General features: G+C 34.6%; 1 protein-coding gene and 1 long non-coding RNA gene across 4 annotated transcripts; both read left to right on the top strand.

Annotated features, from left to right (window-relative positions):
* Window positions 1-3,920: 3,920 nt before the first annotated feature.
* LOC108830660 (uncharacterized) lies at window positions 3,921-5,969 on the top strand. Of its 3 annotated transcripts, none has more exons than XR_008939487.1 (5): window positions 3,921-4,294; window positions 4,391-4,479; window positions 4,637-4,722; window positions 4,808-4,905; window positions 4,997-5,969. It is a non-coding gene; the product is annotated as an uncharacterized LOC108830660 (long non-coding RNA). The 3 variants fall into 3 exon arrangements; XR_008939488.1 differs by having other exon boundaries at window positions 3,923-4,294; window positions 4,648-4,722; window positions 5,583-5,969; XR_008939486.1 differs by having other exon boundaries at window positions 3,926-4,294; window positions 4,648-4,722.
* A 6,065-nt stretch (window positions 5,970-12,034) lies between these two features.
* On the top strand, window positions 12,035-13,654 carry LOC108830659 (uncharacterized). The gene has a single exon (XM_018604252.1). The coding sequence runs from the start codon at window positions 12,035-12,037 to the stop codon at window positions 13,652-13,654; it is 1,620 nt and encodes a 539-aa protein (XP_018459754.1).
* The last annotated feature ends 846 nt before the right edge of the window (window positions 13,655-14,500 follow it).

Below are 14,500 nucleotides of genomic sequence, written 5' to 3'. Positions count from 1 at the left end.
TGTTTGGAAAACCAAAGTAAGATACTTGATATGTATTTGTGGAGTTTTATTCTTTAACTACTATAATTTGATATTTATACGTTTTATAAAATATATATAAGTTTTTTATTTTTTTTTATAAAAAATCTCAGAGTTTATGATTTTTTGAATATTTATTTAGAATAATAGTTTTATTCTTTAACTACTATAATTTGATATTTATACTTTTAAAAAATATAGGTTTTTATTTTTTTATAAATATTAAAAATCTTTTTTTTCTAGAAACATATTTTGTTTGTCAGTAAATATTAAAAGTACTCATTTAGAATGTGCATGCATAGCACATGTTAAAACAAATAATTTAAAATACTCATGAAAAATGTTTAGCTGTTACATACATAAATATAAACATGCATGGATGAAAAGTGCACATGTAAATCGTGCAGCCGTTATATACATAAATATAGTATTCTAATTACATTTAGTAATTTTTGGTAATCTTCAAGGACTTAGTAATACTACCTTGCACATAGTAAATTTTTGGTAATTTTCACGTAGTAAAACAAATGCTTTTACACTATATTTATCATTAAAGAAGACATTTTCAGCGAAAATATGCTGGAAATACGTATTTCTTTAGATTTTCCTTAGTATAGTCTAACCATTCACATACTAACAATGAAAGTTAAGGGAATTTTTTGGGAAATTACATAGGTTTTACTTAAACAATTGAAATAATCATCAAAAATAGTTTTAATATACATAATTATTAAGTAAATAGTCTATTAATTGATAATAACCATGAAATATTATTGATTCTACATACTAAACATAAATAGTCCCACTAATATATATATAGTCCAAATAACACTTAGTAAAACAAGTAATACTAGTAGTTCAAATAACACATAGTAAAACTAGTAATACTAGTAGTTCAAATAACACTTAGTAATACTAGTTATATTAGTAGTTCAAATAACACTTAGTAATTGTTTGTTGCGCTTTTCCTTTCTTGACTTCAAATTCTGGAGGAAGTATTTTCATTGCTCTAACTTTTTCTGGTATAACCCAATCAGACATACGAGGAGCAGGGTACATTTTTAATATCAGTAATACCATTTGTTCTTAGTAAGACGAGTAATCTTAGTAATACCCAGAAATTATCTTTGCAGTAACTAATCACATGTTAGTCCGATTTTTTCGGATTTTGCCTTATCCATGATATATAATTCATATTAGTTTAATTACACACAAAAAATCATCAAAAGCAAACAAAAATATATCTTGTCTTTTTTTTGTCGACCATATTACAGACTCATATAGACTCTCTAAACCATGTTGGAGGGATCACATCCATGTGAACAACAAAAGACAATTGCTTTCTTGCACTGCGTGCTAGCCTGTCCGCCTTTTTATTTTGTGTCCGTGGTGCATAGATAACCTCCGAAGATGTGAAACTTCTCTTCAGACTCCTTATTTCTTCTAGATAACTTGCAAAGGCTAGTTATTCTTCAGGTTCCGAAACCATCTTCACCAATTGAGAATAATCCGTTGCAAAAAATATATCATAAACCAATAGACACAGTTTTCAAAATCATTTTAATCTCTTAAAATTTACATCCAATCTTTTTTTTACACTAGCAGAAATCCATACACTTCTTTTTAATAGTATTCCAGCAGAAAAAATATCAAAAACGAACATAAAATATACTTAAAATCTATAAATACAGTTTTTAAAATTATTTTAATCTTTCAAAACTTTCATCAATTCTTACTTTTTAATAATACCCATGTATACACAACATTTAAATGATATTCTACAAAAAATTCATCAAAAATGAACATCAAATCTATAAACACAGTTTTTAAAATCATTTTTAATTTCTCAAAATTTTCATCAATTCTTTCTTTTTTTAAAATACACATGATAAACATAATATTTAAATGATATTCTACAAAACAAATCATCAAAAACGGACACATGTTTTTAAAGCTTCAAAATCCGTTGTCCAAAAAAAAAAACTTCAAAATCCAATAGAGGATGAGGAAGGAGATAACTTCACGATGCAAGGAAGAAAGAAGGTAAGGAATTTAAAGACATGTGGGCCCAGTTTTCTCTGATCGGTTAAAATTGTTTTGTCAATATGATTGTTAATTTATTTAAGTGAAAAATAAATGAGGTAGAAAAAATATATTAAAGAAAAGAAGGGATAGTTTGGTATTTGTAATGAAAGTGGGGTCTACAAAGGGGTAGAAGAATAGAAAAGGGATATGAGGGTTGGTTTTTTTGCCATAAGGGCATATGGAGTTAGTTAAATCCAGAAATATAGAAGAATGGCCCAGCCCAAAGAAAAGTATCGAAATCATTTGATATCTGAAATTTTTAGAGAGACAGGTGTCATTATTCCCCAAAGGAGAAAAAAGCCAACTTTATTATATAAGATTGTGGCTGAGTTACTTCCCGCCAATCTCCGAAAACCTAACTATAAGAAATGTGCATTCCTAGGAGAAAAGGTAGATGCATTCCAAGTGTTCAAAAAAAAAAAGGTAGATGCATTCCAAAAAACCCAAATCGGCAATTGTGTGATGTATTTAATTAAGTTTGTTTGTGATTTGATACCCGTATTTGGATAATCTAATATTTTTTTCAGATCTGAGTGAAAAAAAATTGAATAAGAAAAGAATGAAAGAGAAGAAAAAGTGACAGATTCAGCAGAGACGATACAAAGGAATTCACTGAAACTTGGATACATGGACGAGTTATCACCGGAATGGTGTAGAAAAATTGTATTTTTGGTTTTCTATGTAAAAAACATTACACACCCATGTATTTTGTGTTTGATTTATGCTATGTTTACATTACTTAGTCGTGTCGTTTATATATCTTAGCCGTATCGTTTACATAGATCAGCCGTATCGTTTACATAGATCAGCCGTATCGTTTACATAGCTCAGCCATACCTCAAACATACCCTAAAATCAGAAAATGTTTAAATAACTCAGCCGTATCGTTTAAATAACTCAACCGTATCGTTTATATAAATCAATCATACCTCAAATATACCCTAAAATCGGAAAACTGAATTCAAGTACTTTAAGAAGTTATATTGAAGTTCATTTTATCAATATCAAGTGAATATAAATCAACTGAATGTGTATAGTTTCTTGAAATTGATACTTTAACTTGACCTTGAGATATATGTTCTCTTACAATCACTTATACAATTCTTACTTACAAGACTCTAACTTTAATATTTTCTTAAATCTAAACCTCAAATCCTAAACTATAGAATTATAAAGTTATAAAAATTACAAAGTTTATCTTTAAAGATAAAATCCGATATATCTTAATTATTTAAAGTTTAAGGTTTAGATTTATAGTTTGGAGTTAAACTCAAATTTTAATCATTTAAAAAATATTTAATTTAAAATTCCATTTTAAATTTGATTTAAACCCGTAAATATATCTTTAAATTTAAGCAATTCTTAAAACAAATTGAAAAGAATTAAAATTGAATTTCTATTGCTTTTTTCATGACCATTGATTGATTTTAGTCTAAGGGTTTAATATTTTCAATATAAAATTATAATATTTTACAATATTTTAAAATTTAAACTACAAATATTAAATATAAAAGTATAAAGTTATATCAAACCATATCTATTTCGAACCTTTAATCCTAAACCCTAAACCACATGCTTTGACCTATACTCATCCCCTATATATTATTAGAAAAACATTTTAAAAGTTGTAACCTTAAGTTTGCCATAATTACAAAAGAGCTTTGCTGACTTGTCACTTAATTAAGATGTCAATCTATCTTACGTGTCAGCTTAAGAATCAATTGAAAAAAATATTGGTCCAAAATCTAATTAATAGGAAACATTATATTTAGGAATGTCAAACGAAGGCTTGGACCGTGGGATAGGCCCGTTAAAACCTGTGGCGGGGCGGTATTGGGCCTAGGATTTGGGATCCCGCAATGTTGCAGGCCTAGCGGGAAGGGACTGTGCGGGAGTGGGTTCTCAGCGGGACGGCCCAAACGAAACCGCGGTTGACCCTAATGTCCCGCACCTGAAACAGAGAGAGAGAGAGAGTGAGAGGAAGACGAGTCGCCGCCACAAGAAATGGAGCTCCGGCGACGGCATAAGATCCGGTACTTCTATCTCGGCGATAAGCTCCGGTACTTCTCGGCAATATGTATTATCGTTAGAATACAAGGTGGTTTCCATGACAAACTGTATTTTTCCGGCAAGGACAAACTGTTTTGTTTTCGTTAGAATACAAAGTGGTTTCCATGAGATTAGAAACTCGGTAAGAACATGAAGATTCTTATTATCTTGATTCTTGACATTTCAATCAATTGTGACACTTCTCATGGCTTTTTTACTTTTTGGTCATGTTCTGTAGATTCCTGACGTTGTAGCTGTTTCACGTCTTCTTAATGCTACTCTAGTTATCCCTGAGATCCAATCAACAACCAGCAGCAAAGGGATTAGGTTCGGACTTTAATTATTTGATGATGGTGATTTGGTTCTTTTCTCTAGTTTCATTGACACGTTGTTGTTTCACGAGCAACTCACAGTTTAAGAGCTTTGCATATCTGTACTACTTGTTGAGCTTACATTGACACGTTGTTGTTTCTTACATTGAAAGCATATTTGTAGATTGTTGAGTTGAAAACTTTGCCCACGCTTGTATTGATGCTTCAGTCAGAAGATCCATCTGTGCATGGCGAAGCGGTTGGTTCTTTATCTTGCTTTAGTTTTCTTTTTTGGAATTGGTTTGCTTTGTATATTTCCTTCTAATATACTACTGAAATATCAGATTGGGGCAATTGGAAATCTTGTCCACTCGTCTCCTGACATCAAGAAAGAGGTTATCCGCGCTGGTGGTGCCTTACAACCAGTCATCAGTCTACTTAGGTATTCTTATTTATTCTGCTTTTCTACTTTTTGCTGAAGTAGATGTTTACTACATATTTTTTGTAACTCTTTCCTATGATATCTGCTACAGCTCAACTTGTTTGGAGACACAGAGAGAAGCAGCATTTGTTTCTTTTGATTTGGTGTTTTGAGTTGCTGTTTTTTTCAAAGACTTTTAGTATTAGCAGCTTTGATTTGGTGTTTGGTTTTATTTGATATCCTCTGACTTGCTGTTTGATATTCTATTATGGTTTTGTGTTTCAATTCAAGTTCTCGTTTCTTATAACAAGTTGCTGGTTCTTATTTTACATGTTACGTGTTTTATTATGGTTCTTATTTTACAGTTTGGTATTGCTCTCGTGAAATGAGTTTGTTATTATGGTTCTTATTTTACAGTTTGTTATTTTAAAAAGACTTGTGTGAGACTGAGAGTTTACAAGACTAGCTTTGACAGAGCTATTTTGTATATGTGTATTTCTCTCATTTTTCTTTCTCAAGTAACTACAACATTGATAATTAATCAATTGATAGTCTTAGTCTAACGTTATACAATTCATATTTTATTCACCAAACATTGCAACTTAAGAATGTCGTAGTGGAAACTCTATAAAGATGGCTCCACATTGCTTCAATTTTTTGTAAGTCTACTCATATTTTGTTCACCCTAATGCACTTAGGTATGTTACTGGAGCAGGCTGGAGCGGCCTGCAGCGTCAAGAAGCATACTGAGCGGCCTGCAGCATCGAGAAGCGTCCTGCAGCACTACATTAATGTTGTCCTGCGGGTCGGCCCGTAAAGGATTGTGCATTTGGCGGGACGGGATTGGGACAGAGCTTTTGGGACTGCAGCCCCCGCGGGCCGGACCCGCTTTGAACCGCTCGACGACGATCCCGCTGCGGGACGGGACGGGATGGGACGGGACGACCTCTTTGACATTCCTAATTATATTAATCCAAAATATTAATAGCAAGTATTCTTTTCTTAAATAAAATATACGAAATTACCTAATATGATTACATATTTATGACAATTAATGATTATAGATAATAAAGATTTGGTAACAATTTTTGTATCCTTCTTCATTTTTTAAAATTTTTTTATATTGAAATTAATTAACAATCATATTAACCGTATAATTAAAAAATATTTTTTATTATATGTTCTATTTTAAATTTTTAAAACAGCTGTAAATTACTTTGAAAATTTTGTGATCAGTGGCTTAATTGTTTTTTATTATAAATAAGATACAAATGAACATAAAATTATATTAATATGATTTTTTATGTAATAGACATTCACATTAAATAATATATATATATATATATATATATATATATATATATATATATATATATATCAATTTTAGTACCGTTTATATGTACCATTTAAAATACATAAATATGATAATTTTGGAATTTGCATTGAAATAAAGTATTGAGACCTTAATATTTAATTTTGAAATTTTCATCGAAAAATATCACATCAAAATTCTGAGATCAATGGTTTAAATTTTTGTTACATAGAATATACAAATGTTAATAAAATCATATGAGTAAGAAATCTCAATAATAAATATTTATATCCAAAGATACTATATATTTATGTTAATATCATTGAAATTTAATTATATACCATGTCCAATAAATAAATGGCTTTTTACAAAATTGATCTAAAAATTAAAGTCAAACACCAAACTAACCTCCTTTTTTTGGAAATTAGTTTTGCCCTATTCACCTTACAAGTCCATATAATTCACGAAAATGTCATCAACTCTTTTCTTTCTTTTGAAATTGACATTTTTACTCTTTCACCCTCAACATCTTCAGTAATTACAAAATTGCCATGGTCATCAATACCCCAATCACTATGAACAACTAATTTGAAGCTCTTAATGCTTCCAAAGCCGATTTACCCTGCTTCTTTCTCCATTCTTATAAACTAAACACAATATCTCTCTCACTTTCTCTCCACATTCAGCTAAAAAAAAACCCAAAATTTTGATTCAACATTTTTTATGGTTCAGTGAGTCATAGAAGCTAACGATTCTGGGTGGGTCACTTTAGTTTGAGATTTTGTGTGCTTGGAGAAGCCTAGACCACCCACAACACTAGTTTTTAACAAAATCCTTAGTATTAAAATCATTATAATAATCTATAGGATCCGTATAATTTAAGAATACGTGCCATTTTAATCCTTAGCGAAGGATCAATCTTCCGACAATTTCGTTACTGTGCGCGGATCCTACGCTACGTGGAAACCCGCGATTGGCTTTTTTTTTTCTTTTTTTTCTCTTTTTTAACTGAACAAAATTGAAAATAATAAAATAATATAAACACTTACTTGGGTTATCGAGTCTGAGAGTTACGCCGTTGCTGATGCTTTTATGTGTGTTAAGGAAGTTATCTCACCAATTTAAGGTATGAAATCGAGATTTTTTCCAGATATGTTAGTTCAGAAAACTCCAATCTAAGTCGTCTGGCTGTAGACGACTTATCTGAAAGTCGTCTGGTCAACGCAGAGGTTATTTTTGCAATTGACTTTGAAATCTGTCAATTGGGACGAATGAAAATAAATCGACTAATTTTGTTTGGTTAAAAAAAAAATCTCCAAAAAACCTAGACGACTTACATTTCAGTCGTCATAGGTTAGTTTTACATTTGACTAGATTATTTCAAAAGTTTTGACTTTCCTGGACGACTTACATTTCAGTCATCTTTCGAAAAATTGAAATATCAATATTTTATTAAAACTCAACACTTACATTTCAATAGTCATAAGTTAGTTTTGCCAATTGAAAAAATTAAACTTCAATATATAGAAAACTTATAATTCAATCGTCCGCCCGACGACTTACATTTAAGTCTTCCAGGATTTTATTCCGAGATTCTGGTCAACCTCGTAAACCGTGGATGACTTACATATAAGTCGTCGGACGGATGACTGAATTGTAAATCGTCCGTATATAATTAAATATTGAAGTTTTATTTCTCAATCGCAAAACTAACCTATGGCGACTGAAATGTAAGTCGTCGAGTTTTAATAAAATATTGATATTTCAATTTTCCGACAGACGACTAAAATGTAAGTCGTCCAGGAAAGTCAAACTTCCGAAATAATCTAGTCAAATGCAAACTAACCTATAACGACTGAAATGTAAGCCGTCTAGGTTTTCTGGAGATTTTTTTAACCAAAATAAATTAAACGACTTATTTTTCAGTCGTCCAAATAACATATTTCAAAGTCAATTGCAAAAATAACTTCTGCGTTGACTAGACGACTTAAAGTTTAGTCGTCTGGACGACTTATATTGAAGTCATCCAGATCTATCTTTAATAAACTTTCGTTTTCTTTGTTATATGTCTGCTAATGTGTTTTATTTTGACTTTTTCAGATGATCCGTCAGTTACAAGCAGTGTATGGAGAATGATTGTTGAAAGATGGATGTTGGATTTTTGTGGTTGATCAATTCAAAGTAGCTAGAATGTTTTTTTGAGTGAAGGTTCGACACATGCTGATCTTGTTGCAATGGCTCAAGAAGATTATAATCTGGACATGAACACAGAGTCTGTGGAGTTAAACTACTCATTACAACAGAGTGGCTCCAAACCTTCCTCCTATTCATGTTACAAGTGATAGACAAGTTCAGAACTTGTTCAAGATAACTAAAACGCATGAAGTACGTCTTTATGTATCAAGCTCTAGCAAGATGAGAACGGTTTCAGAGGAAAGGGATGAAGCTGATGTTGGGATTGTGTGAGCCCATATCCAACTCTATATCATCCGATTAGTACGATATTGTCTATTTTGGGCCTTAATGGCAAGCCCGCATGGATTTACTTTTGGTTTCCATTTCAAAAGGCCTCATACTATTAGAGTTGGACATCTCTTTATATATTAGACACTCTTTGTCTAATTCTCCAATGTGGGACTTAGTTTGTTATCTCACATTCTCCCCCTCAAACTAAGGATCACATTCATCTCGTGTCCCACAACTGATTTTCAGAATCTTCTGACTTAATGTCTGCCGCACACACCTCTCATCATTCCTAACTCATAGGATATACCCATTCATCTCTCGAAGGGTATTTAGGTCTTCTTGCAGATTTCTCGTCAACCGCTCTGATACCAATTGTTGGGATTGTGTGAGCCCATATCCAACTCTATATCATCCGATTAGTACGATATTGTCCACTTTGGGCCTTAATGGCAAGCCCGCATGGATTTACTTTTGGTTTCCATTCCAAAAGGCTTCATACTATTAGAGTTGGACATCTCTTTATATATTAGACACTCTTTGTCTAATTCTCCAATGTGGGACTTAGTTTGTTATCTCACAGCTGATGTGGGGGATGAATCTGAGGAGGGGGATGAAGTTGAGAAGGGGGATGAAGCTGATGTGGGGGATGAAGATGAGGAGGGGGATGAAGGTGAGGAAGGGATGAATCTGAGGATCATGATGGAGAAGAGGATGCTGACATCCCTGTTGTCGCTGAAGCTTTTTATGATGCTGAGGATTATAGTGAATATGGAAAGGTTGAAAACGAGGATGAGGAAGAAGATGATGAAATCTGTTTTGAAGATTACAAGGACATATGGTTGTGAAGGACAAGGATCATCTGCAGACAGAACCTATGTCAACCAGAGTTTTGATAGTAGGGATGCACTACTTTTAGAGTTGCGGTTGACAGCGGTGAGGCGTAGATTCTCCTTCAGAGTATACAAGTCAACGAAAACTCTCTTTGTGGCAACATGTCGTGTTAGTGGTTGTCAATTGAAGGTCAGAGCAAGTGTGAAACATGGGGCTAAAACGTTTTGGGTAACCAAGTATGTGGAAACTCATACATGTTCCATCGCAGACACAATCACTCAGCGGAAACACTGTACTCCGAAGTAAATTGATCGACTTTTCATAGATCGTGTTGGAATCATTGATGGGTTGAATCCGCAACATATCACAGATGCAATGAAGAACATGTTTGGCATGACACTTGATTACACCACTTCATACATAGTGATATACCATGAATTTTACCTATTTTTACTCATGGTATATAAGTGTTTTATATACTATTTATTATGTATTGGATTCTATTTAGAGTATTTACAGGTTCAGGGATGATTTGGAGATATAAGGTAATTTTGGTGCCTTTTGGAGTCTTTCGCAGTGCAGAACTGCACAGACACTTCCGATGTTTAGCTCTCAATGGAGACCTTCCCACCGTTGGATTTAGCCCATCTTTAGACACAAGATATAGCTTTGAGTTAGATTTCCAATGCCAGTGGTCTGAGGTCAATCAGCATCCTGTAGCAGAAGATATGCCCATTTTACTAAAGAGTGGTCAGTCTGCCTCGCGAGAGGAAGCTGTCGAGAAGAGGATTGTATGTCGATCGATGCAGAAAACTGCATGTCGATCGACAGGGAGATCAGAATGTGGGCTGAGTATATTTTATGACCAACTGAAGCCCAGAAGTAACCACAAATTACCCTTATGCCCTTGGACGACTAGAAACCCTATTTTACTGTATTCTAAGCCATTGTTGGCTGCTATGCTTCATACTATTCTAGAGAGAGAGAAAGCTTAGGATTGGAGAGAGAGATCTGAGCACCTTGAGAGAGGGAAGATCTTGAACTCCCTTTGTTTCTTTACTTTGTTCTTCTCTTATTTATTCTATTGCAGTATTATTCAGACTATCATAATATTTCTTATGAATATGTTTGAGTAGTCTCATTGTTAGATTTAGGTTTCTCACAAGGTTGACTCATGTATTGCATATAAACCATTGTTAGGGTGTTTAAAATATAGTTCTTCATCTAGTTGTTCTTAATACTTTGTTTGAGATTAATCATCCTTGACCTAGATCTTAGGATTAATTTGGATAAGTGAGAACTTAGCAATTTCCTAAAAACTAAACTAGTATGTTCTAATCTGACTGAGAACAAACGAGAGTTGTTCCTAGTTAGATTAGAGAACCCATCAAACCTGATCTTAAGGCTCGCTGGAAGCAATATCGATCGACGCAACTAGGGTTGTATCGGTCGATATTGTGAAAGGTGCATCGATCGATGTTCCATTGAATTATCGATCAACAGTTTCTTATGATCATCGAACGAGAGTTGATGACCCTAGATCCAACCGAAGTTAATCATTTGATTAAACCAACAGTTTGAGTTCAGAACTATGAATACTAAAAACCCTAAATAAATTGCAAACTTGTCAAACCTGTGATAATACCTGAATCTAGCTACCTTTCTTCCTGTTAACAACCTCAAATCAAATCAATCGAGCAACTGCCTTTCATACCATTTAATTTACTGTTTAAAACCTATTTTCTAGCTTTAATTCGAAGACTATATAATCTATTGTGTAATCCTTGAGTCTCTGTGGATTCGACCCCTAAGTATTACAATTGAATCTCTTATTTGAGAGAGGTAATTCACTCCTTAGGGTAATTTGATTGATATCAAACTTGGCGCCGTTGCCGGGGACTCATTCTTATTACCAGTAGATTAAATTTATAATATAGTCTAGATTTTACATTCTGTTGCTGAAAAGTTTTTCACCTTCCTGCTGACAAAGGTACTTAGGAGAAGAACACAAGTCTCGGCCAGACAATCGATCGGCGCAGATATGAGCTTATCGAGCGATTATCGAGCGACGTATTGACGAACGAGACGATCAACACTTCACTGCTGGAATCGATCGATACCGGTCAACCAAAATCGATTGACCCTGATTTACACACATCGATCGACGCCCACCAGCCGGAAGCAGGTAAGACTGTGTTTACGAATTTCAATAATGTAAAAGTAGTTCTAGGAAATAAAAGGGATCAAGTATGCAATGCATCGAACCAAATTAATTATAGACATAGGACTCCAATCCCTGTTGGAATAGCTGTTGTTTTGAATGCTGGACTGGAGCGTTACCAAACGATTGGAGATTACAACAGACCTGATCGGTTATACACCAACAGGTCTGCGATCCGCCCACCAGCGATTCAAAGGAAAGACTTTGAATTAAAACCAAAATATTTATCTCTAGCAGGTAAAAACCCCTTTCATGGTCTCCCTCATGAAAATTCCATAGACCATATCGAAGCACTTGAGGACTTTGTGTCTAACATAAAGATGCTGGGAGTTTCCGAAGACTACCTATTCTGCAAACTCTTCCCGCATTCTCTTGATGGGGATGCGACCTGCTGGCTAAAACAGTTGCAGACAGGATCTCTGACTTGCTGGAGCGATATCAAAAGTGCCTTTCTCCAAAATTTCTTCGATGATGCACGGACTGAAAAAATTAGGAATAATATCTATATTTTTTCTCAAGGCACTGCTGAAGCTTTTAAAGCCTCTTGGGTGAGATTCAAAGGCTACCAGCGAGACTTCCCCCACTATGGATTTTTCGAGATTCAACTACTTAATATTTTCTTCAGAGGTCTCGATTTGATGTACCAATCAACTTTGGACGCTGCAAAGCAAGGGAACTTCAAAACTAGGAGCCCTGAAGAAGCCACAATCCTAATTGAAAATGTGGCAACCAACACTAGTACCGCGAAGGTTGATCTCTGGAGGAGAAAGATGGAGATTTCCAATGGAGATCAGATATCCAAGACCTCTTCACATGAAGGAGATGAAGAAGAACATGTATACCTCATCGATCAAATTTTCTTTTGCGAACAAAAACTTGCTAACCCGCAGATAAACATGAGGTCTACAAGAAGCCATGAGGAAGAACATACTCATGAGAGCATTGTGGAATCTAAATTGGAAGAAATTTTGAAAGGCCAGCAGAAGACGGTCCTGGATGTTGATGTAAGATTAGATTCCATGTGCTCTAATTTTAATAAGAAATTTAAGGCTTTGAGCGATTATGTAAAAGTTTTGGAAAGCCGAGTTTCCCAGGACGATGGGTTTGTCCGAAGAGAAAAAGAGTGTCTCCCTATAAGGGTCGACACAAACCCAAAACGTCAAGTCTGCTCTGTACTTTTAAGGAGCGGGAAACGCCTTGTTCCAACTACAAGAGAAAGAGTTTCCAATGGCGAATTCGCTGAAAGAGAGAGAACTGAAAAATGTGGATCCAAACCAATAAATCTTGTTGATTCTGAACCGATTAACCCCAGCGATGATAAAAATGAAGATGCAACTATCGATCGACAAAGTAAACAAGATATCAATCGACGGAAGGGTAAGAACATCGATCGACGTGGTGATGCAATCATCGATCGACGTCCTACACCTACTACACCGAGAACGACAGCCGTCGAACCGGTAGTAGAGAGAATGTACAAACCTTTAACACCCTTCCCTCCCAACACATCGCAGACAAAACGAGAATTGGATAAAGCAATTTGCAAGAAAGCCCTCGAAAAAATCACAATTGAAATGCCACTGAGCGATGCCATAAAAGTTTCACCTCCGATTAAGAAATATGTGAAAGACATGGTGTCCAAAAATTTTCTATCATCGGAAAACAGTGTCATGATAGTTTCTGAAGATGTAAGTGCCATAATCCAAGGCGAAATGCCGATCAAAACACCTGACCCTGGAAGTTTTGTTCTAGATTGCAACATAAAAGATAAAAGATTTGATAGATCACTTTGCGATCTAGGCTCCAACGTCAACCTTATGCCTTACTCTGTTGCTATATCCCTTGGGTTTGACAAATTTAAACCAACCCAAATAACCCTCTGGTTCTTGCTGATAGATCTGTTCGAGTACCAGAAGGACTACTTGAGGACGTACCTATAAAGATAAACAATTGTCATATACCTACGGACTTCGTTGTGTTAAAATACAAGCATGAACCAAAGTATCCCCTTATTTTAGGAAGGCCTTTCCTAGCCACAACTGGAGCGATAATTGACGTAAAGGAAGGACGATTACGTTTGAACATTGGAGACATTTCAATGACTTTTGACATGGAAAAATTAATCTAGCATCCCCTAATCGATAATCAAGCATTCTATGTGGATGACATATCTGAGCAAGCTGAAGAATCCTTGGGGATCTACGCTCAGATGACCCGTTAGAAAATGACTTTTTTACCACTGAAAGAAACATGTATAGCATGGATAACAGGACTGACGAATATACGCGGCTGATGAACGCAAGCGAGGAAATAAAAAATGTTGATGAAGAGGAAAACGACGAGTCAAAAATCAACGTCGATCGATATACACAACGTACCATCGATCGACAACCATCTTTGCTGAACAATTTGAGCTCTGAAAAAGCACCAAGGTCAAGTTGAAACAATTTCCCGCTGGACTCAAATACGCTTTTCTCTATGATAATTCTTATCATGTAATCGTTAATGCCAACATGAATGATGGAGAACTTGCATTGCTACTGAACAAATTGCGCAAGTATAGGAAAGCTCTCGGGTATTTTCTCGACGATATTCCTGGTATCTCTCCAGCTCTATGCATGCACCGCATTCATTTAGAAGATAAATCGAAACCATCAATAGAACACCAAAGAAGGCTAAACCCAAACCTGAAAGAAGTAGTTAAGAAGGAAATCATTAAACTACCCGATGCCGGAATCATTTACCCGATTTCAGATAGTAATTGGGTAAGCCCGGTGCATGTCGTT

Source organism: Raphanus sativus, unplaced genomic scaffold (genome assembly GCF_000801105.2).
Source record: "Raphanus sativus cultivar WK10039 unplaced genomic scaffold, ASM80110v3 Scaffold0092, whole genome shotgun sequence".
In the NCBI taxonomy this organism is placed as follows: domain Eukaryota; kingdom Viridiplantae; phylum Streptophyta; class Magnoliopsida; order Brassicales; family Brassicaceae; genus Raphanus; species Raphanus sativus.
Note: the sequence above shows the minus strand (reverse complement) of the source record. Positions and strands in the feature narration are given on the sequence as shown.